Source organism: Heloderma suspectum, chromosome 6 (genome assembly GCF_057233095.1).
Source record: "Heloderma suspectum isolate Gila_16-S chromosome 6, 16-S_ref, whole genome shotgun sequence".
Lineage (NCBI taxonomy): Eukaryota > Metazoa > Chordata > Lepidosauria > Squamata > Helodermatidae > Heloderma > Heloderma suspectum.
The window spans coordinates 39,130,560-39,156,888 of NC_139463.1; the positions used below are offsets into that span (position 1 = coordinate 39,130,560).

The 26,329-nt window shown below is 45.1% G+C and overlaps 1 protein-coding gene across 2 annotated transcripts in view; it reads right to left on the reverse strand.

Annotated features, from left to right (window-relative positions):
- The window catches only part of RHOBTB2 (Rho related BTB domain containing 2), an 83,708-nt gene that overhangs the window by 28,038 nt on the left and 29,341 nt on the right, over positions 1–26,329 (reverse strand). Inside the window, exons 1-2 of one of the 2 annotated variants that reach the window (XM_084803973.1) lie at positions 18,247–18,428; positions 7,730–7,807 (exon numbers count right to left, since the gene is read on the reverse strand). In XM_084803973.1, the coding sequence (XP_084660099.1) occupies positions 7,730–7,785 (56 nt within the window). In that variant the 5' untranslated portion in view covers positions 7,786–7,807; positions 18,247–18,428. Of the gene's footprint in view, positions 1–7,729; positions 7,808–18,246; positions 18,429–26,329 lie in introns of those variants that run through there. The other variant, XM_084803974.1, reaches the window with a different exon arrangement.

The following is a 26,329-nucleotide window of genomic DNA, read 5'->3' on the forward strand; positions in this document are numbered from 1 at the left end:
CCCCCTCCCCTTCTTCTTTTTCTTCCCTCCTCTCTCCGTCACCACCGCCTCTTCTTCTCTCCGTCTCCCTCCACATCACCATCCCAGCTAAACTATCAGTCACCATGCCGCAGCAGCGTCCCCTTCTCCGTTTCTCACCTAACTCGTAAGACGGGGATCTCTCTCTCCATAGCAGAAGAAAACCTCGGCTTACTTGACTGGGGAATCCTTTAGGTTTTGGGTTGGGGGGTTGTTTGTTTAAAGGCCAGCTCCCTGGCCAAGCCCACAGGGACCTTAAGAGCTAGCAACGAGGTTAACCAGCTTCACGCACAATGCTGTTTATTTCCCTGCATTGGGCTGGACTGAAATCTGCAGGCAGGCAGTGGAGAGATGCCGGTTTTAACTTCCTTCTTCGAGTGGGTCACGGGGGAAGGAACGCAGAAACCTCGCTCGCTAGCCGCATGATTTGGCTTATTTTGCTGTAGTCGTAGCAGGTGCTTAATTGTGGCATAAAACGTTCCTGGCAGCTTTCACCGTCAAGTCTCATTCCTGAATGATGCCCCGCCGCCTTGTACAAGACAAAAGCGTAATTGTTGTGACTTGAGTCAAAGCAATTCTCCGCTCCATTTTAACCTACAAGGGGGCAACTGAAATAAATGATGACGGGCATGTTGCCACTGTGCCAGGCTTCTGCTTTGTCCAGTAGGAGGTGCCGCAGAGTACAATGCATCAGAAGAAATGGGTAGGGGTGGAATTCTAAGTCAAGAAGAAGGTCGCACCCCACAGATGTTGTGAGACTGCTGTTATCAGTCTCCCACAGTCTTGCTGGGACTTGTAGTTCAAGGCATCTGGAGAGTATGAGGTTGTGGATGGCTGATCTAGCAAAACCCAGACTAGTCCAATGTGCCACAAGCACAAAGCAGGGTATGATAAAGTGCATCTGATGAAACGGATAAAGCTGACAGTGTTCATGAAAGCTTATGCCTGAATAAATTTGTTAACTTTTATGATGCCATAAGACTTTTTGTTGTTTTTACTGCAACAGATTAACACAGCTAACCCTCTAGAAAGCAAAAAAAGACCTGACAGCCTTCCCCAAGTGGGTGTCCTCCAGATGTGTTGAACTGCACCAGGTTGGGAAAGGCTAACCTAGAAATATGTGCAGAGCCGATAGCTCAAGTACAGGATCTCATCTACAGACTAGACATCAAGTCACAAAACGTGCTTCTATGCAGCACATTATCAAGAAATTAAGCATTCATAAAAAGGGGAAATGTTCTCATCCTGTCTTTAGAAGACAGGCTAGAAAAAAAAATATCCAATTTACAGATGGACTACACTAGTGAAATTTAGGGTGCAATCTTTTGCGTGATTAGATAGAAAAAAGTCCTGCAGCCCCCAGCATTCCCCAGCCAGCCCTTAATATTCTAAATATTTCTATTGGGTTCTGTTAACACAAGTCAAAGTTAAATATTGAGACTCCAAGATAATAACTAGGGAGGCTGGGCCTACCCTTTAAAATAGGCAGACTGGGCTTGTGCCCCCCACCCCCCATTTCACTAGGTTGGGATGGGGCAGGGGAAATTTTGCTATAAAATTTTGGGAAGAGAAAAAACAATGTTTTTTCTTGGTACAACTATTCTGTTTAGCACCACAAAGCTTAGCTCTACATGCATACCTAGCATCATCCACTTTGCTCCAGGTTATGAACGGAAAGTAGGCTTTCTGCAACAAAACAATCAGATTTCTACACCAGTTTCTGTGACCAGATCATATAAGAATTAAAAGTTTGGGGAACAGCTGGAGGTGTCATCTCTAATACTAAGATGAAGACTTCCAACTGACCGGAACACAAAAACAAATCCCCCAAACAAACCCCAACCCAGCTGAGGTTGATTTTCAGCCTGTACCAGTGGCGGATGTGCAGAAATCAGCAGGTTAAGCATTTTACAGCATGAAAGTAAACATTGCCATCTGCTAAGGGCTGCATATCGAGCTGCTGTTGAAAGCACATCTAGAAGGGGTCAGTTGAAAACTGCTCAAGCAGGTCTAGCCCAAGCAGGTCTAGCCCTATCCAGTACCGGCATGAGAGACTTTGAAGGAACCTCATGTACACCATTTTGAGAGTGATTACTAACATTGCTTGAATATTTTTCACACAGTAAGATCAGCGTGTGTGAATGACTGCAACCTGCATGAATAGCTTAAGACTCTGACAGCACCAAAAAGATGAGTGGCACTTTCTGTTTTCACTGGCTGGTGTAATGTTGAAAAAAGCATTTGCATCTGGGAGATGCACAAGTCCCATAAGTGGAATCAGTTTGTTCACCTCTCTGCCACACAAATCCCTTTACAAACAGTGCACCAACCACACAAAAAGAAGAAGTGATTTGCACATTTCCCCACAATTAAGTAATATCTGAACTCAAGAAAGGGCAGAAACAGAAGTATAAATGCAAGAAATGAAAAGGAATTTTGCAGTTTTGGTTAAGTTACATTATTCTGGCTGCTGAACAATACTGCATCACCATTCCTTAGCGGAGGCTGGGTCAGTGTTTAGATATGTAGAAGAATCACAGAAAGGCAACAGTCTAAATGTTGAAAGGCAAAACAGGAGCCTTAGAGTATCTGAGAGGGAACTAGATAACTATTCAAAAGATATTGCTGCTGTTGGTCACTCAGCCCTGTAGACAGACTCTCTGGATCTCCAAAGCTCGAAAGTCCCTCAGAGTTCTAGACCTGCTGTGTCCTATCCTTCTGATAGTTAGTGACTCATAGGTCTCACATTTTGCCATAATGGTCAAATCCAGGACAGAGGCATTCATTTAGTTTCCTGGCAGCTGGTTAATCTGGGAGCTGCTTCACACGTTAACAATGTAAACAGGTACACATCAGAGATCAATACTGTATAGCAGCTAAAACCACAACATTCATAGTCCATACATGTCTATTTTCTAACCCAGTCTTCCCCAGCCTGGTGTTCTCCATGCTGGCTGGGACTGATGCGAGTTGTAGTCCAACACATCTGGAGGCTGCTAGGTTGGGGTAAGCTGTTCTAACCTCTTAGACACCACAGAAAGGTTTCAGCCAGTACACACGTTGGGTCTGTAATGTGTACCCACTGAAACTGTAAAGTGTGAAACATCCTTGGGAAACATCCTCGTCTATATTAGCATGGAGAGAGATCTGTTACAAAATGGAGATATGGATGGAAAGGTAGTAGGGAGGTATATACAGTGAATGAGATAAATACGCTAGCTGTGGAACTGCAGGCCTGCCAGCTCAATCAGATCTTCGTCCCATTTTCCTATGGCAAGCGGGGCTACTTAATGCACCGTTCCAAAAGAGGGAACACATCACCAAAAAAGTAGAGAACAGAGGGCACAGGTTTGTATAACATCTGCATATGCTAATTTAGAAATAATTGCTATAATTTAAATAGAAATTTGTTATGCCATTCACGCAATATGCAGTTGCGTGAATGGCTTTCGTGACATAAATAGAAGGTGCGAGTGGGCTGATCTGGATTGGGATTGTTGGGGTAGGGGCAAAGCTCCTCTACTCCCCATGTCAGGGGTATATTTCTGGACCAGACCCATGTGCCTGCACTTTGCTTTTTGAAAGCTATTCATGCCACTGTTAATTCCGTGAGTGGCATCTCATCTACTTTGGCCCTTTGAAATGCACGTGTTCACCACTGGTCCACGTTGTAGCTGTAGCCCATCCTGCACTTGCCCTGGAGCTCTAAACAAGCTAGCATTGGCTGGGTTGAAAGAGAACCCCAACCACACAGACACACACACCAAAGTCATCAGTGCAGCTTTGGCGCCAAGTCAAAACCTGGATTTCACCAAAAGCAGCAGCTGGATCCCTTGCCCGCCCGCCACAACAGCCTCCTGTTTTTATCACAGCTGTAATTAAAAGGCCATTTGTTGTCTGTTCCCATGTTTCTCTGATATAAGCCTCTTGAACTTATCCCCAGAGACTCCCCATCTGCTCTGCTTCATAATCGCCCTTGTACCAGGTAGATAACTCTAAACTCAAACGCACAGGTCTGTATTTTGGGTCTGAGCACTGCATTAACTATGGTTCAAGCTGGGAGGTGTGCTGAAGGAGCAGGTATGTGCATGATGGGGTGAGGAGAGGAGGAATTTCAAGCATCCTGAGAGAGAAACGTTTTGCTCAAGGCATCCAGAAGTACTCTTTGATTCCACTGTTTGTGCATATATACACAGCATTACCTAGCATTTGCACTCCATCCAGCTCTGCCATCTTTCATCAGATTAATACTTGCAGCTCCCTAACTGAAATGCAGTCCTGACAAAAAGGAGGTAGTGTTGGATGGATCTGATTGTGGGGGTGATGGTTCACCTACTGGGGTGGCGCTCCCCTAAAATTGGGCTGGGCGACCCTTTTTCTGTCTAGGGTTGCATTCTGGTTCACATGGAAAGCCTCACTGATAGAAGAGGCTCTCCTCTTCAGACAGTCACTCTCCGCCAGTTGAGCGTGAAAAACATGTGAAAGGAGAGGGGTGGAGCTGTAGTGCTCCTTCTCCTCAGGCATTTGCCCTGTTCGAGTTCAGAACACCAGGACAGGGCTATAAAAGCCCGTGAGAACTGTTGACCATCAACACTTAACACCTCTGCAGCATACAGAACAGGCTGGCACACAGGTCACAGGTCACATAGTCTTTCACACTATGGTGAGATGTACCGTATTTCAATTTAAATGATCATAATTATTTCTAAGTTTGTATCTATGCATATAAATTGAAGGTAAAAGATAAAGGTGTCCCCAGCCAGTCGTGTCCGACTCTAGGGTGCGGTGCTCAGCCCCGTTTCTAAGCCGAAGAGCCAGCGCTGTCCGAAGACGCTTCCGTGGTCATGTGGCCGGCATGACTGAACACCGAGGCGCACGGAACGCTGTTACCTTTCCCGCCGAGGCGGCGCCTATTTATCTACTTGCAATTTCTTGCTTTTGAACTGCTAGGTTGGCAGAAGCTGGGACTGAAGACGGGAGCTCACTCCGTCACGCGGCACTCGGGTCTCGAACTGCTGACCTGCCGACCTTCAAGTCTGCAGTTCAGCGTCTTAACCACTAAGCCACCCGGCCCCTGCATATAAATTAGCACATGCAAATTTTATGCAAATCGGGAGTGCTCTTTTGTCATCTTTTTTTGATGATGCATTTCCTCTTTTTTGTTGGTGATTCATAAGTGGCCACCCTAAATCTGGTGCTGATTGGTCCAGGGTTGTCATCACTGGAGGCCTAAGTGGTCCTCTTGACATACAGCAGCTGCTATAAATTAAGGCTGTTGCACCAGCTGCAAAGCCTTTTGCACAAATGTTGCCTTGCCACAGTTATTCATGCCTGATAAACTGCAGACAGGATTGCTGGAGTGTGAGAAAGCCATGTGTGTGCGCGCAAATGTGTGTGCGTGAGTGTGTGCATGTGTGTGTGTGTCTTTCAAGACATCCTGGAAACTTCACAGTTCAGATTACAGCTGCTAGGCCACGCGCTGGGCCTGGGCAGTCTTAACCCGAATCCTTTATAGCTTTTTCTGAATTCCAGCACGACGTTCTACAGCATTACTGAAAGTCCCCTATGCCTCTGTCCAACCCGGCTCTGCCTTCTTGACGCTACTCCTGTATTATTTAGAAGCCCTTGGACTGTCTGCATGACTTTAAATCATTATCAATAAACAGCCTAATGTTCTAGTAACCTCTTCCAGTTGTTTCAGGATGCTGTAGTCCGGTGGCTTGTAGGGAACTTTGCAAAGCCTCAGTTTAGTTCAGCAAATCTCTTGAGTGGCCGGTCTGAGCTGTCAAGACTCTCATCAGTATGTAACAGACAACTCTTGAGTCAGCTTGGTGAGAGTGGAGATTTAGAATCATCAACTTGGGGTAAAGTTCAAATTCTATTTGAAGAGCAAAGAACTATCTTGGTAGGGAGGGAAGCAGTGCACCATTCCAGTGCATCAGAGACATTCCAGTTCACCTCTGTATACAGACAGCCACGTGGACCACTTGGACAGCCACAGACCCACCAATATTCCTCCTTCCAAGCTGTAACATTAACTCAGGGTGCTTCCAGAGGAGGCTTTTATTGTGCAATCCCACTGCCTTATTCACAAATTGTAACAGGGCTCCAGACATAATCGTGGTCAATCTGCAGCTCTCCTATGTTCTCTCACTGCTGCTTCAGTCATTTTTCTTGCCAGAAGAAATCCATTACGGGAGAAAAGACGGAATAGCTGCACAATGCCTTTTGATTGTTAATGCGCTCCTAGGAGCCCCCTGTCTGGAAGAAACCTCAGTGAATAAAGAATGTTTGCACCTCAGAAAGCTCTCCAGATACAGCCCTAGAGTTTAAAAGTTCAATTCATCTAGCTGGGAGAGAAGCGTTTATACAGGTGCTCAATGCTGTATCTTGGTGGAAGCGAACTTGGAAAACAAGGCAATGGTTATGAAGCATAAGGCTGCAATGTTTGCAACACAGCCAAAGCAAATGGACTGTTCTTTCTGCAGTACATCTAAGGTCAGAGAGGCAAAGCAATGGATCTCCATTGTCAGAAAGACCTAGGAAAGCACTCTGTGAATACAGCAGGGTGTTTTGTTTTGGCTGTTGTTCTTTGCTGCTGTATTCAGACTATAGCAGTCTGAATATGGGAGTGTTCCTAGAATATTGACATTTCTACTTTTATAGGATGGTGTTTTCCTCCAAGTGTCAACTGATGGGAGTGAAGTTCACATGAACTTCTGGTGTGCCCTAGAACACTGTCCAGAACCCTACAGGGATTCCGGCTAATGACTGGGAATTATGGGAGTTGCTGTCCAGGTCCAGCCCTAGGATAAATAGCGACCTGGGGGAGGAGTGCCTTTGGTGCCCCCCCCTGCTCATGGTCAGCTTTGCAGAGCCACCAAGAGGGTTTATGGGGCCTCGTGCAAGTGTGATGTTGGGGGCCCTACTGCTGCCCCCTACAAGGACCCATACATATGTGTACAAAGTGCTAAGTGTTCGGTAATGTTGCCTCAAAGTAAAGCTGTGTTCCACTGATTTTTATCTAGCGCAAATGACATCGAAGTGGAAATGGAAAAGAAACATACTTTAAAGCTAATTGAAGGAAGATCATTTTTGTAGTTAGTACCCAAACAACCTGTAAAACCTTGAAAAACATTTCCAGACACTTGCTTTTTGCCAGCCTAGCTCACCATAGACAGTACATTAAAAAAACACAGTCACTGAGCTCAGCTTGGCGCCCCCCTGAGCTCAGCTGAGCACCCGTTTCAGCTCAGGGAGGTGCCCCCTTCAACTCAGCTCAGTGCCCCCCACAGCTCAGTGCCCTAGGCAACTGCCCAGCTCGCCCACCCCTAAGGCTGGCCCTGTTGCAGTTGAACACATCTGGAGGGCACCAAGTTGGGGAAGGTTGGAATAGGCATATACAAGGCATTACATTTTGTATAAAACTGTATTTTCCCATTGCTAAAGCATCCTAACATTCTGCTTGCCATTTTAACCTCCCCTCTGTGGAACTTTGCACATTTTGTCCTGTAAATACAGATCTTGTTTCCTTGTGAAACAGTTAATTTTGATTCCATCATCACATATTTTGTAGTGTGGAAACTTTTTGTATTTTAAGTATGAGACTACAAGGAAAACTATCAGGAGGGCAATTAAGTGCATTGGATGAGCCATATAGTTGAGCACTATAGCCAAGCCACGAGAAATTAAAACAGATCTATGTACTCACAAGCCATTGTCCTTCTTGGTCTTCAGTTTGAGGTGGGTTTTGCCTCTGAATTCCATTTCTTTTTCTTTTCAACAGTCTCTGAAAGTGAAAGATATATATGCAGATGAAATAAGAGCTTCTTAGGAATTAGCTTTTGGGATAGCTGCTCTCCTATCCTTCTCCCCAGTATTTGAGAGTTGCCATTTCCTTCCTTATAAAACTGGACAATGTCTAAGCAAGGATAACCTATATCTGCTCATCACTAGTGTGATGAAAGAGTCAGAACAACCTCTTGTTTTTATCCCAGCGAGTGTATTCTCCAAGTGCTCATACTATGCCCATAACGCCAGCATGGGTAGTCATGGTGTACCCTGCCAAAAATATTTGGCACACTGATTTAAAAGTATATATTTCTGTACAATCACATTGACATGTCATAATTTACTTCTGCACCTCTCTTCCAAAAACGTTTAACAAATCCAAAATCCATTGTGCGTTGGATGCAAAAGCCATCCTTCCCAGCGCCTCCTGAAGACGTTATTTCAAGAGGCCTTCCTTGCATGATCAGCCGTGGTTTGTTAAATTCCACTTTATTGGGGTTTGTCTTTTAAACCTGCTCTTTTATTCTTTTACTGTGTTGTTAACTGCTCCGAAATCGTCTGATGTGGAGCAGTATATAAAAATTGTAAACAAACAGATAAATGTATTAAAACAGATTAATAGTGGATACAGGAGGGAAATTAGTGGCAATACTAAGTGTATACTATTTGTAGTACACATGAGCAAATTAGTATGTACCTATTGAATACAGGAAGCTACCTTATGCTTGGAAGGCTATTTGTCCATCTAGCTCCATATTGCCTACTTTGACTGGCAGTGGCTTCCCTTCAACTGGAGATGGCTTCTGCATGCAAATCTGGTACTCTGCCCCTGAACTATGGTCCCACTGCTAAAGAGTAAGGAAAATCAGCTTTATGTTAAGATTCATAGTGTATTATAAAATTGCAAGCAGGCCTTTTTTCTTTTCTTTTTTAGGAAGTGATGCCTGAACGAAGAAAATAAAAAGAAGAGCACAACTCTGGCAAAACAAGTGTCAGTTGTCAATAAGGCAGCAAGATTTGCAAGCAGAATTTGCTCCTCAAATTCCTTCAATCGTTTGGCTACAACAATGACCACCCAATTCAGATAGCAACTTAATGATGGTTTGGTATGATGTTTGAATTGACAGTTTCAGCCGCTGCACTGTCTTGGGAGGCCACTGCACTTTGAGATCAACTGGGGGAAAAAATCAGACAAGCAGCAATAAACCATGGTTTGTCTGTAAGTTTGGAAACTGAAACTATGTCTTAGGTTCTATTCCAAGTCATTTTTTCCCAACCTGGTGCCCTGCAGATGGTTTTTGGACTACAGTTCCCACCGCTGGCTGGAGCTGATGGGGTTTGCTTTCCAAAATATCTGGAGCGCATTAAGTATGGGAAAGCTGTTCTAAGCTATGGTTTGCGCAAACCATGGTTTGGTGTGATGCCTTGAACTGAGTCGCTATTGAGCATAACCTACCTCTTCATATGGCTGAAGCAAATAAAGAGGACTTTCATGTTTACTTTTGTACAATGCTTTCCTTCTGTGCACTCTGTTGTAAAGTAGTACAAGGTGTTGTTTCTTTCCCCTCTTCCTCCTCCTCCTCTTTATTTTGTTGCTGCAGCAACCGTTCCTAAGCTATCCATAGACCTGGCAGCCAGGAGTTCTGATATATGATACGTAGAGGCAGCTGTTGGCACCATCCAATGTTCCAACTATGGAGATTGTGTTTTGTTTTGTTTTAAATGGCTTGGCTAAGGTTTGAGCAACCCCCGGAGCTGAGTTTTAAGGGTAGCTGATGCGTAATTTTAACCACGTTAGATCAGCGTTTGAGATGTGGTATACTGGCAGGTCAGTTCTGTTAGAAACCTCAGTGCAGGGGCTGCAAAACTTAACTTCAACACCCACCCACCCGGGAAAAATGCTTGGTAAAGATTGTAGCTGGATCTATACATCTAGCACAGGCCTGGGCAATTTGTGTCTCTGCAGATGTTATTGGACAGCAGCTTCCATCAGCCCCAGCACAGCCAATAATGAGGGTCGAGAGATGTTGTAGTCTAAAACATCTGGCGGGTCACAAATTGCCCAGCTTTGATCTAGCAGAATGTATTGGTGAAGACCTGAGATAAGTGCACGGATGGTCCCATTTCAGTATGCAGGTTCAGGGGGTGGGGAATCAGATATTAAATGTGTGTGTATTAAAAAAAACAATTACACAGCAGTAACAACAACAACAGAGAGCTGTGCTACAACCTTCTCCCTAGTGTGCTTGTTGTCCTTCTACAAGGAAAATGATCTGGAGGGCAATAATCCTCACCGCAGAACTCCCCCACCTCACTCTCTGAGAACATGAGACATCGATTAGGTAAGGCAATATATTTATTTGATCTGTTGACATAATGGTGTGCATACCTTTGGGTTACACAACAGTCTTCTTTGCATTGCACAACATCAGGCAGAAAATGAAAACAAATATGCCTGGTGAAGAGTGTGCACATATCTTTTTTTTTTTAAGAGGCAGGGGAAGGAAACTCAAAAACCTCCATACTCTTATCACATCTGCCCTCCCCAGAGAGACTTGCCTGGCACCTACATTGTGGCCTTTTCGGTGCCACGTGAAGACCTTTTTACTTTCCCAGGCTTTTTAGTCCTTCACTTTTGTTTTCAAATGTGTTGTTGTGTTTTCAGATCTCTGCAGTGCTGCTAGCTTATACTCTAGTTTTTATTCCATTTTAAACTTTTAAAGGTTGACTATTTTATCATATTGTATTTTGGGGCTTCAGTGTTTGTGAACTGCCTAGAGACCTTTGGCTATTGGGCAGTATAGAAATATAGCAAAATAAAATAAAGAAATAAATATCACAAAACAAGCCAGAACCATATTTTTTTTAAGTATATCCCAAATGGAGAGAGGGAGAAATCAACCTTTCTTACCACCATGCTCATATTGTGAGCTGAATCGTGCAGATTACAAAATGATCCCCCTGCCCCCATATATACACAAAGAGAATGAGCCTATTTACCTGAACTTCAAGCTGAATAAGAGGTGTGATGGAACATAGGAAGCTGCTCAGACCATTTGTCCATCTTTGCTAGCCTTTACCCACCTAGCCTTTATGTAACTCCCATAATCTGCAGTCAGCATGCCCACTCATACTGGCTGGGAATTATGGGAATGTAGTCCAACCCATCCGGAAGGAACCAGGTTGGAGAAGGCTGCTATAAGCCAGGAATTGTCTCCTCCTACTGGCAATGTCTCTCTAGGCCAGGGGTGGACAACTTGTGGTCCTCCAGATGTTTTTGTCTAGAACTCCCATCATCCCTCACCATTGGCTATGGTTGATGGGAGTTGTAACCCAAAACATCTGGAGGCCCCAAGTTGCCCACCCCTGCTCTGGGCTCTCAAACAGGGTTTCTCACATCATTTGCTCCCTGATCCTTTAACTGGAAATTGGACCTGGGACCTCCTGCATGCAAAGGATGCACTGCTCTTCCACTGACGAATGGTTTTAAAACTTAAACTCCTTGGTGTTTCTTTCCGAGGAGGAGCTACATGCATGTCTCTCGGTCACTCCCTTAATTATGCACATTTTAGTAGCGACACATTCATACAGACTCCGATTGCCTTGAGAGGCAAACTCACATCAGGTTTGTTTGGACCATTCCCATTATTGAGATTGGGAGGGACAGACAAAAAGGTGCAGGGCAGAGAAAAGGTTTGAGGGGCTTTTTTCCCCACTGAAACCTAACAGGAAACAGAGTGATCACAAGCACGCTGAGAGTTTCAGTTGTTGGTCAGTATAGAAATGTAATAAATAAATAAACAAATACTTTGCAAAATCACAAATCTTGGCACAGGGGTAATGGAAACATGGGGAATGGGGAAAGGGATCAAGGGCCGTGGGAGGAAAGGTATGGGATACCCAATATTTTATCGCATCTGCTGCATTAAAGGTGTTCAAGACCTGACGTTTCTATAGAGATGACAAACACACACTAACCATGATGAGCTTCTGCCGTGCATTAAAAACATGGTTGTTCAGGCAGGCATTTTGGGTGGGTTAAGGTATTTTAGAAAATGTTTTTATTGTAGAATTTTATTGTTTTAAACTGTTTTATTGTATGCTGTACATCGCCCAGAGTGGCTGGGTGACCAGCCAGATGGGCGATTAATAAATTTAATAATAAATAAATAAATAACCAAAGGAGGTGTTTTAAGGAGTGGTAAGAAGGTGACCCCTTCTGTTTCAATATGTGTTTGAAGCCAGTGGATTCTACTTTGCATTAGTGATTCCAACAGGCCAGTTGATACAATCAACAAAATCTAGAGCAATTTTCCCCATCCTGGTGCCCTCCAGATGTTTTGGACTACAACTTCCGGAATTCCTGACCACTGGCCATGCTGACTGGGGCTAATGGAAATTGACGTAAAATCATCTGCAGCACATCAGGTTGGGGAAGGTTGATCTTGAGATACATCTTTTCCTGGACTGTATCACTTTGGGGCAAAGGTGGGAGATAACATGTTTCAATTATTTGTCCTGGGACAGGGGATCGCCATACATTAGAGCTGAGCTCTTCTCCCTGACACGGTAGTTTTCAATGTGCAGGGAAGTTTAGCTTTTTTTTTTGCTTTTAAAAGGGTGAGTAATGAAACGTAAAACATGCCACCTGTGATTCAGGAGGACCACTAGGAACTGAATGGCATGATGAAGCTTGGACGTGAGGCACCTGATGTGGGACACCTGTTAACCAGTGGAAGCTGTTGGCGCTGATTTCAGAGGGGTTGTGAATCCATTCCGGGTTTCAGTCAGAACCAGCCAGAACTCTAAAGCTGCTAGCCAAGGTGCTAAACCTATGTTGGAGATGGGGTTCAGCACCTTGGATAGCTCCTTTAGAGTTCTGGCTGGTTCTGACTGAAAACCAGAATGTATTCAGAGTCCCACCAAAATCAGAGCCACCAGCCTCCACTGCTGTTAACACTATAAAACAAGGAAGAAGGTGACTGTGGGAAGCATTGCTGCTGGACTGGGGGGGGGGGTTGCTACCCATTCCAATGCATTGCAATGGCCATTTGGAAAGAGACATGTTAATATGAGATTTCTAGGCCAGATGCAAAAGAAGATGGGGCGCCTGCACCTTTAATAGTTATGTAGAAGAGGGAGTTGCAGCAGGTGGCGCTTGCATGACAATCACAGTATTTCAGGGTTGTTGTTTTTTGTTTTGCTCCCGTTTTATCTGGCTAAGAATGTAAGCAAAACTGTCTGTAGCAGGTGGCTGGAATAATATGAAGCTCACAACTCAAGTCCGAGAAGTGATGAACTTGTGTGTGACCCACAGTTTTCAAGCACGTGTGGCAAACACACCTTAGCTTCCTTCTCACATATCTCAAATAAACTACGCCTGAAACAACACCGATTATGCAAGGAAGAGGCACTGCTGTCATGCTGTACTTTGGGTCCCTCTTGTTTTCTGCACTCAAGCACTTGCATAATTTGGAGGAGCTGAATTCTTTTTGTTGCATGGGCCGACCTCTTAGGAATGCTTTTTTCATTAAGAAGGATCCTGCTTCGGTGTTTAAACAGCCATCCAGTTTAACATCTGAAACCAAGGTTATCTATAAATAGCATTTTTAGTTCAGAGACTGCGTTTGTCATAGACGTGTACCTCCAGTGGGAAAAACAAAAAGACTAACAGTACAATGTGGCCATCTCAGTGCTGAATCTGGGGTTCTTATTTAAAACCTCAGCAGCAGAAAAACAAAAAAACCCAGCCACTACCTGTACTTGAAGGAGATTAAATGGGGGCGGCAGGAGGACAACGGGCAGTCAAGCATCCTCTTAGCCCAGTGCTCTCCTACCTCTCACTTCAGCAGCAAGGTTGGGAAGAACTTGCTTCCTGAATATGTGCAAATAATTTGCAGGGAATTATGAAGTGCAGGCTGGTGGCTCTGATTTTGGTGGGGCTATAAACCATTCTGAGTTTCAGTCAGAACTAGCCGGAACTCTAAAGGAGGTGTCCGAGGTACTGAACCTATTTTCGGCGTGGGGTCAGCACCTTGGATAGCTTCTTTAGAGTTCTGGCCAGTTCTGACTGAAACCCACAGTTCAACAAACGACCCACGGTTCAAAACAACCCAGACTCAACCACTGAGTGTGGGTTAGTGTGTTGCGGAAACCCCATCACTGCCAGTAGACATTACTGAACTTGATGGATCAGGGGTCTGACCTAGTGTAAGGCAACCTCCTATGTTCCTAATGGTTGGGGAGAGATGCAGCTCAGTGGAAAGCACATACATTACATGCAAAAGGTCCCAGGCATCACCAGAATGAAACCCGCAGGAGCTGCTACCAATCTGTGTTCTTATCTTGGTTTAAAAATATCCTAGGTGCGGCCCTTGGGCAACAGCCAGGAGGGTGGGTCAGGATGCAGCGAGAGAAACCACTGGCACGTGTTGCGGCTTACACCATACGAAATCATAGCTCAGTGGCAGAGCAGGGGTTTTGCATGCAGAAGATCCCAGGTTGAACCCCTGGCATCTCCAGGGTGAGAAGGAGCAGCTGGTAGTTCATGGGAAAAACCTCTGCCCAAGTTCCTGGAGAGTTCCTGCCAGCCAGAGCTTTTTTAGTCGAGGGTGGAAGAGGTATCCCTTTTTTCCTCCAGAGGCAGTATACCTCTTGCTGGGGACATGAGCAGGAGGGTGCTGTCGCACTCATGCCTGCTCGTGGGCTTCCTTAGGCTGGCCATGGGCCCTCATTTACAGGGAGAGTCCTTATTTATTTATTTAAAATCTTTCTTGGCTGCCTTTCAGGGCAGGAGCCATTCCAAGGGCTGCCAGACAGCTGTCCTCTGTTTGAAAGGCTGTCCTGGCCAGTTTAATTCCAGTTTAAAGACAGAGAAACACAAGAAGCCAGAGCAGGGGTTGTGAAGGTGCCCATCAACAGCACTTGAACAGGCAGGCACACACGTCCCCTGGGCAGCGCCTTCCCCATTATGGGCAGATGTACTATATTTCTATTTGAATTGTAATACTTAATTCTACCTTTGCATCTCTACGTATAATTTGTGTGTAATACATGCGTATAATTTACGCCTACGCACATTTTATTCAAACTGCGGCCCTCCTTTGTCCTCTTTTCTGGTGATGCGTGTCCTCTTTTTTGGCAATTCAGAAGTGGCCAACCTATTGGCCGCTGTGGGAGCTGACTGCTGCGCTACACAGGCTGTTGCTTTGGTCTGATGGGATGGTGCTCTCTCCCCCTCTTTCCATTGTCACCCGAGGAACCAGATCAGCCACACCCAAGCCCTCTGTCCCACAAGGGCAAAGCTCCCTGTGGCCTCGGAGCAGGATAGGATCCTTGGGAAGTAATGCCAATGACCATGCTGTGTACAAACGTATTCAGCCAGGTTGCCCCGTTTCTGAGTACGTTGGCAGGCGAGCAAACGCGTAGTCCAGGGAGAGAGCGGCAGCTGTTGACATGAAACATTTAGAGGCCTGGCTCCCCACTGAACTGTAGCTTCATACAGTATTCAGTCTCATACAGTATTAAGGGATGCTGGTGCCATACGAAAAAGTGTGGAAAAAATCTTCTATTTGGACATGGTTTTGCTTTTAATAGCACATCCCTATCATTTCTCTCCAACCTCCTGCTGCTTCCTCCCTCTGTTTCTTTATTGCCAAGGGAAGTTGCATAAAAATAGGATAATATTACCAGTAATACTTCACACTCTTCATTTTCAAGTGCCTTGCAATGCATTAATTTTCACCGTGCATTCATAAGGCAGCTAAGTGTTATCAATGCCCTCATTTTTCCTTTTTACAGAGGAGAGAACTGCAGTGCAGAAAAGCAAGAAGGAGGAGGAGACGGAGAAGGAGCAACGCCACCACCACAAGCTTGTGTTTAAACATGTGGCTTGACTTTCAAGAAATGTATTCCATCTCTGACTCTGTATCCTTGTGAGCCCTTGGGTAGATCACCCTACCTCATCTTTTTGCATCCATTTCCACCACTGGCAAAAAGGGGAGCTGTCTTTTGTCCAGATCTTAAAATACAGACAGTAGCTATCAAGGGTAGGCATGGTTGGGCACCTGCCAAGGGCCCATACTCCAGCAGGGTCCCACTAACAAGAACCTCCTGGAGTTGCTCCTCCTCTTCATCTGCTTGTTCACTTGCCTCTCAAGTAACAGCAGTTGGTGACAATAGTGGTAAGAAGATAGGTCACTAAGAGGGGACCCACTGAGGGTGTCTTGCCCAAGGGCACTCAAAAACCTGGAGCCAGCACTGACCTCTAGCTAGTGAGAAAAGGGTAACAAGTAAGATTTTTGAGGTACGCCGAGCCCTTCAGGCTAGAGCACTTTCTGAGCTTTTCTGCAAACCCATTTCTAATAGAAAGGTGGTTCCAGGGTTTGCTGTTGAGCACCTCTGGTGTAAGCAAACATAATGGGGCTGTTCACACAATATGCTAGCGGTTGAGTGTGGGTTGTTTTGAACCATGAGTTGTTTGTTGAGCTGTAGGTTATGTTGTCTGAACACAGCCAGGGTGGCTTATTAACCATGCAGTGTGGCTTATTTTTCTTGAACAAGCCACCTTGAAAACCCATGGTTTGTTGTCGAGTTGTTCAGGATTGCTAACAAGCCACTTCGCATGGTTAACAAGCCACCCTGCGGAAAATGTCCTGGGTTTGGACAACATTCTAACCCACGGTTCAACAAACTACCCACAGTTCAACAACAACCCACACTCAACCACTGAGCATGGGTTAGCCTGTTGTGTGAACCCAGCCTTAGAATTAAAGAATTCTGAGCCCAGGAATTTTTGTATCAGAACTGCTCAGAGTCCATCCACACAAAAATCCACCCCAGTATAATTTAGGGCAGGGGAGAGTCATTTTGTTGTTGCCATGGTTAAAGAATTCAGAGTCAGAAATCCGTGCTGATCTACTGCAAATCACCCAGAGATCTTACAGTAGAGCCTGAACTATCTTCTGCCCACCCATTCTCTCAGAGAGTATCTCCAAACACACCCTCTTTCTTAAGGTCACAAAACCCAGCTGCACTCTTTCAAGCAGGCTGTTGGTGCCACTTGAAGCTGAATTTCTCCAGAATTATCATCTGCAGTGTTGGAGGAAAGAGCAGGCCTCGTGACCTGGCATCATTCTGTATCAAGAGAGAATCAGTGTCTAGGGCATCAGCTCAGAATCTTATACTTCAAGAAAACTTATCAAAAGATTTACAAGCCACACTTTCTGGCAAAAATGAACAGGGCAGAAAGGGGAGGTCCAGGCTCCACAGGAACTGTGTTAAGTAGGAATGCCTTCTCTAGAATGGCTGTTTCACACTGTCTGCATCTGTCTTTGTTTGCACTATATCTTATTTTAATTGCCCTACTATTTGCACCAAAACCACGTTGAGAGCAAAGTTGCTACTATACATGCAAAGAAGATATGATACGTTGGAGAAAAGGGAGGACCATCAGCAAGGGAGAACCCCACCCCAGTAACTGGTTCCATTGTTGAACTGCTACCATCTTCCTCCTAATATTTACCCTCTTCTAACATAAGCCCATTATGTTAGAAGAGGCAGCAGAGAACTAGTCTTTGGCCTTCCCTATGTGACAGCCCTTCAGGTATTTGTAGTTCTATAACTTGAACATGGGTATGACCACAGTTCCTTCAAATTAAATGGAGAAAACACCCATTTGTTTTGATAAGGGCCAAGCCCCACACATGCAACACCTGGGGCTGGTCTTAAACGTTTTTGGCAGCCCTAGGTGAAAAAGTGAGGTTCCTGACCATATCCAAGGCCTTGTTCTATCAAACAGAAATGATATGCAACGCTTGCAAAATAGACAACTTCAGGTATTATCCGATCTTGCTGTCTATCCCATGATATTCACCGCCCCCTGCAGACTGCTGCACTATATGGTCATCTATCGTCGCTTAATGCCAAAGCTGCCACATGCACAGAACAATCGTTGATCTTCTTTGCTGCTACCAGGCCATCCATGGGCAGGTGGGATTACGCAAGGCTTTGAACAGCGTAAGCAACCTGGTGCCCACCCCCACCTTGATGTTTTGGACTACAGGTCCCACAATACCTTATCATTGGCCATGCTGGGTATAGTCCAAAACATCTGGATGGCACCAGGTTGTCTACCCCTGGTTCAGAGGCTCTTCGGTTCCATCATTTCTCCTTCCCTCCAAGATGTTTAATACGATGCTGGAGCCTGTCTTGTGCAAATATTCCAAGGAGGGAACCCCATCCCAAGAATCTATAGCTGGAGATTGCTCCATCACACTCCATGGCTCTTACTTTTACCCTGAAGAAAGACATGCCTCAGATTGTCATAATTCTTAGAAGTCCCATCCCCTTTAACAGAAGAATCACTGGCACCAGCAGAAAAGGGGAAAACCCCTGAAGATAAGCTGCAAGATGAGCTGTAACAGCCCCAGAGGTTACCTGTACACCAACTCTGCAAGCGATGAAGTTGTTGCCTTTACACACAAGGAGGTGGTGTGTTCTCTTTGGCGTTTCTTGATCTGTCTCGCTGCATCTGCGGAATGAGTACCCAGATCTCTCTCTTCCTTGAACTGCTAACTAGTATGAGCAGGTAAGCTCCATTTATAAGTACTTGCCCATGTGATCTGAGTAAATGCCCTGCGGCTGAGTGTTTTTTTTTTCCCAGTAGACTGAAAGGGAGGGGGGAAGAGCTGGGAACTAGAACCTGTTGAGCCACAATTGAAGCTTAGGCTCAATAGAAAGGAATTTTCCACTAATAGGAATACACTTCTCTGTGGTTGCAACCTGTTCTGCCCTCGGAGCAGGAGATAGTCAGGGCATGGGGATGGATGAAAAAACACTGAGAAAGCATCAGCTTAGGATGCCTTCATACATGTATTTTAATGAAGAAATGTCAGTGCTGAATCCAGCCCAAGAGAACACAGGAAGCTGCCTTATGCCAAGTCAGACCCTTGGTCCATCTGGCCTGATTATTGTTGACACTGACTGGCAGAGATATTCCAGGGTTTCAGGCAGGATTCTTTCCTCGCCCTACCTGGAGATGCCAGGAATCGAACCTGGGACCTTCTGCATGCAGAGCAAGTGCTTTGCTACTGAGCTCCAGCCCTTCCTTTGTTCACTCATTTGTGCTATTCTGAATGCAGTTGTTCCGGAAGGTATTAGTCCTGGTCTTGTCCTGATTTTCTGCCTATCCTCGTTGAGCTATTCTCAGTGGATGCTGCATAGGATGCAGTATTTGATCCAGAATGGAACTTTCTGAGAATTTCAGCTTTCATTAAAAAAAGAGAGAAGTTTCTAGTGCTCATGGATGCCAAGATATGCTTGTAAGCAATGCCCGCTGAGACCTTAGAAGCCAAGAGGGTGGGGGGAGTTACACTGGCTGAATAAAATTTCCATCAGGTGGAAACACTTCACAACACTGTGCATAACTCCTTGGTCCACCCCATGATTAGCCCAAACAGAACAGATTAAGAAAAATGAATTTTTAAAAATATATTTATTTTATTATTTATTTCAAATTATTTTTAGGTTGCCTGGAATCCTCCCCCAAATTATACATATTTGCTTTTGTAATCAGTCCCCTCCACTCTTTTAAGAAGTGCCTCAAGACATATCTATTTTCCCACGCCTTCTCTAATTTGCTGATCATCTTAAGCGGTCCTCTCCCTCCATCACCTTTACTTAACCCTCTTCCTTCCTTGTCCTTTGGTGTCTGTTTATTTAGAATGTAAGTCTGTGGACAGGGCCTTCTTATTGTTAATCTTTACGTTATATGATGTATAAGGCTACGATGGCCATATGCAAGATTCCAGCACCTTTAATAGGTGTGTAAAAGAGGGAATTCCAGCAGTTATCACTTGTCATGCAAGCTATAGCTGCTGAAATTCTCTGTTCTACCCAAGTACTAAAGGTGCAAGAGCCCTTACCTCTTTTGCATCTGTCCACCTATATGAGCCCGAGGTTTTTTTTTATGTATTTAAGAAGTATCATCATCATCACCACCACCACCACCTATAGAAGGCAGAGAACTCACCTTTTTCTTCTTCTTCATGCAGAATCTAAGATTTTAAACATAAAATTCACACAGCCCTGGTATGTTATGCCCACTAGAACAGCTTTCCCCAAGCTGGTGCCCTTCAGATGTGTTGGCCATCCTGGCTGGGAATTATGGGAGCTTCCGTCCAACATCTGGAGAGCACCAGGTTGGGGGAGGCTGCACTCAAAAGTTAGAGAAAGCAGAGACTAAAGGGCCAAGGCAGCTGTGATTTAATCTCAGACTGTTGAAATATTCACAGAGAACTAATGCGCTGGATCTTCTGCCATTGATTAGAACTGGCTTGTTTGTTTTAAACACTTACGCCCTGCCAGGGCTGGCCCTAGGATAAATAGTGCCCTAGACGAGGAGTGTCTTTGGTGCCCCTCACCCCATGGTCAGCTTTCCAGGGCCACTGAGAGGGTTTATGGGACCTGGTGCAGGTCTGATGCTGGGGGCCCTCCTGCTGCCCCCTACAAGGACCCATACATATTATTACTATTATATTGATTGATTGATTCATTTCATTTCTATGCCACCCAATAGCCGAAGCTCTCTGGGAAGTTCACAACAATTCTTAAAATCACCAACCACAGATACAAGATACTAAAATACAGCATAAAATTTCAGTAATGCTGCCTCAAAGTAAAGCTGTGTTCCGCTGATTTTTATCTAGAGCAAATTACATCAAAATGGAAATTGAAAAAGAAGCATACTTTAAAGCTAATTGAAGGAAGATCATTTTTGGAGTTAGTACCCCAACAACCTGTAAAACCTTGAAAAAAAGGTTACAAACACGTGCTTTTTGCCACCCTAGCTCACTGCAGACAGTACATTAAAAAACAAACAAACAGTCACTGAGCTCAGCTGGGCGCCCGTTTCAGCTCAGCTTGGCGCCCCCCTCAGCTCAGCACCCAGGGCGACCGCCCAGCTTGCCCACTCCTAAGGCCAGCCCTGTGCTCTGCCTCTCCAAAGCCTGAGGTAGCTTCCAACAAAGTTAAACAACAAATGACAAGTCTCAAATGACAGTCAATGGCAGGAGGAAGCAACAGCCACAGAAGGCTGCAATGGTTACTTAGCAGCTGCAGGTTGAGGCCTTCTTGCAGGAGAAGTGGTTTGTATTTTTACACCCTCTTTCAAAAGCTACAAGACCTAAACAATAGGTTCAAACCTCATCACAGATGGTCATTCCACAGTCTTGGGGTAACTGAGGTAGAGGGTCTGCTCCTTGCCAGAGCTGTCTTTGCCTCATGCAGAGGAGGAACATGGATCAGGGACTGTCCCACAGAACACAAGCAGTGACTGGGATCATATGGGCACCTTCAATTAGGCAGGAAGCTGGTCAGTTAACCAGTACAGCTGTAGCTCAGTGGCTGAGCACATGACCCCTGTCTGAAACCCTGGAGAGCTGCTGCCAGTCAGTGTAGGAGGCAGTCCTGAGCTAGATGGATCAATGGTGCAAGGCAGCTTTCTTATCTATATTTCTAATAGGTCAGATATGTTATCACCTCCTAACCTCTGCCAAACATTCGTTTAGAACTGCTACTGTGAACAATCCATTGGTAGTAGCATATCCACTTCCAAATTCAGGGCTAAAGGTAGACCTCAAGCGGCAAATAAATACATGGCGTATGTTCCCAGCACAACAGAGTAGGGAAAGAAAGATGGAACAATCCAGTCAGATCCCATATTGATTTTCAACCACGTACGTTATGCCCCTAGAGGCTTGGCATGGAACACATACCACACCGTGCTTTTCAACCACGTGGCTTTTCAGTTACATAACATACCACCACCACCTACTAAAATGTAATTGTTGGCAAAGATGGGGTGGGGATGGGGAGAGAACCTGGCAACTTTTCCAAAGAACCCATGTTTGGACATGAAATGAGAAGAACGCTGAATGAAGGAAATATGTTATACAGAACATTTCAGAAAATTGTCTCTTCTGATATTGTAAAAACCGAAAGATTTTATACCTATGCTTCCGCCATGTTTTTTTAAAAAGAAAAGCGGCATAGAAATTCTCTGGAATAATTCATTCATTCATTAATACTTACCAATGAATGTTTACGAAGGAGGTTTGATGCATCTGTGGTTTTGAATCCTCAAGTCCAAGTCTCCTCTACAATAATATACCTCCCATCAATTCCACATCCTTCAGAGAAGCTGCAGAATTTCACATGCACACCCTGCCTGGTTCCAGCACCTGCGGATTTATACTCATGCAAACAGGTGCTCAGGATAAGAAAGACTACAATTACGTCCCTGGGAAGGAGGTGGAGGAGGCAGCGGTGGCCATGGTGGCAAAGGGGAGGTGACGGTGACTCATTGTGAACTACAAAGTGAGCATCCAGCAGGGCCTGGATAAGTGACTGGGAACCTGTGTAAGAGACCACAGTGATTCACTGGGAACCAGAAGACGAAGACTCAGCTAGGGATGGACAGCTAGCCAATGACCATGTTATGGAACGGGGTGGATGACTCACTGCAAATGCTGAAGCATTCATGAACGACTGGTATGTTGCCACTCCGTGGGAAACAACTGCATGGGAAATCTCCATTTAAATGTCTGGGGGCGATCTATGTCAGGCTGTGGAGATCAAGCAGGAACGTGCTATTTCGCCCAGTCACATCAATTGTAATTTGTAGCTTGCATTATTTCCAGTAGACTTTCAGATAGCTCTCCTTTCCAAGCGCCGTTCCAGTCCTTAATTCCAGTGCATCCTGATTGCATGCTGCTTTCTGCGAGTGCAGGTGATACCTCGCTCTTTAATTTAGACACTGCTGGACCTTCAGGGCATCTCTGCACCTGACGCCCCCATTGATCTGCAGCAGCCTTACTAAATGTGTGGGAGGCTGCGCTGCTTGTTCAGATCCAGGTGGCAAGGGTACGGAGGTTTCGGTTTGGAACTGCAGGCACAAATATGCCACCAAGAGATGGACATATCCACAGTCGTCCCCCCCCCCCCCAAGCCTGGGTTAGAAAAGCAGGAACAGCGAAGCAGTTTGTACAGGGCGAGAGATCAGAGGCAAATAATTTCTCCTGACATAGCAGTGCGGTGGTTACAGTTAATTCCAGGAAAAGCCAGTCTCTGCACACCAGATCTTCAGGCTACAGACACTCTCTGCGGCCATCACCAGCTGCGACAGAATGCCTGGCCTCAGACCCTGCACTGCCGCCATGATGATGATGATGACGACGACAACAACACTTTGGAGAGAGCCTTGCAACTCCTGACTGCTGGAGGCTGGTGATTCCTATGTCAGTGGAGCAATGAATCCACTCTGGGTTTCAGTCAGAACCAGTCAGAACTTTAAAGAAGCTGTCCAAGGTGCGAAACCCACTTTGGGGGACAGGGTTCAGTACCTTGGATAGCTCCTTTAGAGTTCTGACTGGGTCTGCCTGAAACCAAGAATGGATTCACTGCTCCACTGACATAGGAGCCACCAGCCTCCACTGTTCCACATGTGGTGGCCTTCTGAATCTCTGGTATTTATTACATTTCAATCTGGCCCTGCTCAGGACAGCACATGTGTTTCTCTCCCCACAACTTTTATCCTCACAACAACCCTATGAAGAAGATAACTCTGAGAGATAGCGCCCAGCCTAAGGTCATCCAGCACACTTCAGGGCTGAGGATGCATCTGAAACTGGGTCTCCCCAGCTCTAACCCATGAAGAGGTTCCCAGTGTGGCATCTGTGGGCATCTGCAAAACTTTTTCCAATTCCCCCCATTTTTTTAAATATACGTTTATGGATTTGTATACGTCCCTAGCAATGCATACCTATGAAATGCATACAACTTTCTAGCAATTATATATAAGCTTTAATAAAAACAGACCAAATATCCTAGTAAGTATCCATTTGAAGGTGGTGTCTATATGCCACCTGTTCAAATACTGAAAGCGTTGTAAGGTCCTCAATCCATTGCATTACAGGAGGTGAGCATTTACCCTTCCTATGTTGCAATGCCAGTCTTTTGGCTGTCAAAAGGGTTCAGATAATCCATTTACATTGCCCATCTGTTAATTTCCATGAAGCAGGTAAATAATTTAAAGGAGGGTGTACACTGTCGAATATTAAAGACTATTTCAGTACAAAATTTATTCATACAATAACCTCCTCCCCAAAAGAAGCAACTACTAGACATTTGCCAAACATATGTTTAAAAGAAGCATTAGCTGCATTGCACTGCCAGCAATTAGCTGAATTAGACAATATCTTATTAAAGAGATGTTGCTGTGTAACCTTTTACAAAGTAGAAATACCAAAGGCAGCCTGAGATTGTTCTCTACCAAGCATAGCCTAATCTAATTAAAAGTCTGCGTAACACCTCCAGTATAATACTATTGCAATCTTTAGACAAGGGCTTTTTCCATCTAGTCCCAGAAACTTCTCCCCCCCCCACTCCCTTTTTTTCAGTGCTGTTGCTTAACATCTAATGAAGAGCTTTCATGAACCCGGACACTTGCCCACTCCTTTGTGACTTTCCAGATGGTCCTTGTAAAGATATAATTCTACTGTTTCTTCTCTTTCACGTGTTCTCTAATGGACCAACAGGCCTACCTGCAATTCTTGCTTGCAGTGTTTTTAGCCCCCGGCTCTCTAGTTCTGCACATTCACACCCTTTCACCTCGAGTTTGTTATGAAATACATTTGGTACTGTGCAGCTTTCTCCTTAGAGCCAAGGTTGTTTCGAAATAAACATACACAATTAAGCTGAAGTAGATTGCTCACTTATGAATTGCCAAAAAAAGAGGAAATGTATCCAAAAAAGAGAGCACCAATTTGCATGTGTTCATTTATAGGTGTAGGTGCAAATTTAGAAAGTATCCACATTTAGAAATTAGCCTAAATTTCTCACCATAGTGCAGAATACTATGGTGAGAGTATGTCTGTTCAGTCTGCTGCCCAGGTGAGAACTCGGGACAGGCAACCTGTGATTCCTTATCTTTAATCCAAAATTGAACAGGAGAGCATTTCAAATAGAGGATGCCTTCAAATACAGGACAGTTCTCTGGCAGCCCTCCAAATAGAGGACTGTTCTCTGTAAAAGAAGACACGTAGACACCCTAGCTCAGTTACTCAGTTTTCAGCAGTAAAAGAAGCCCCGTTCCTTTAAGGCCCCAGGAAATACATTTGTGTGTGTCCCTTGAGGGAATTCAGTGACGCGTCTGTGTATATACAGTGTGGTCGAACTGATGAGCAAATGCAATGAGAACAATGTTGCATAATAGTAATGTCGAAGTAGACGGACCAGTTTATTATGTGTGGGCAGTCACGATGCGTCTGACAGTCCTCTGAGGTCCCTGCCCATCTTACCCAAAACCTTTCTTCATTGCACACACACTTTCTTGCATTCCAGGAGCTTGTGTGGCTTGTTGTTGATACCTAAAGGCACAAAACATACCAACCCAGGACTTATCGGGAGGATGCAAGAGTCAAGACAGCAGCATGTTAGAAATGCAGTGGCGGTTGCTCTTAAACGACCAAAAATGTATTAAAATTCACCCAAAGGGTCCTGAGACTTCTTCGAATGTTGATGGTTACTTAATCTTTCTGAGCATTTCAGACTAATGGGCCATGCTAAAGCTGTATTTTCAGACTTTTCCCCAGGATCCCTGGAATTCATTAGCAGACTGGATTTTAAAAGAATGAAGAGACATTTTCAGTATTGTTTTTCCCCTCTAAGGGTCTTGCAATCTTAGGGTGGAACTACATGTTCCACCTCCAATGCTTCACTGCCCAGCTGCTAGGAAGATACAATTTCCAGAGGAGAAGTGGCAGGGGGAGCAAGGAGCTTAACCCTTCTTCCTCCACTGTTCTCTCTCCCCAACTGCTCCCCGCATTTCAGGGGTTCCAGATCCATGTTTCCGTTACAAACACAGGCCCAGGACCTGGTGCTTGGGGGAAAGCAGCAGGGGGAAAGTGGTAGGCAAGGGAAGGGCTAAGCACCTGTCCATCTGTCCATGCTAAGCAACTTCCAATGGCGATTGTACTCTTTTGGTTCAACACCCCTGCCTTATTGAAACAGCAGCTGGGCGTTAAAGATGCACACACAGTTCCACCCTTGGCTGGCAATTCTTGCAAAAAACATACCACAGTCTTGAGGCCTGGTGATAGTTCAGTAAGCAGCTACCTGAGGGCAGGTCCCTAAGTAGATTTTTTAAGTTGATTCACGTAGAGGCTCAATTCAAAGCGTTGGTTTCAACCTTTTCTGGTCTAAGGGCACAATCCTATGGACTCTGCCCTGGCTACTCAGAGCCCCTGAACTTGGAGGCTTCTGAGACTCCTGTGCCCTGCCAGGCTGAAGCCAGCAGGGTGGGAGGGGTGGCGGAGGCGAGCTTTGTCTCCCCATCCTCTGATCTTTGATTTTTTTTTGCTAGACAGGCTTTTCAGCCCATCTAGCAAGGGTGCTTTGGAGAGGGAGGGAAGGTAGCTAGAGGAGGCTCAGGATAAATCATGCCCTGGCCTTTCTGGTCTCC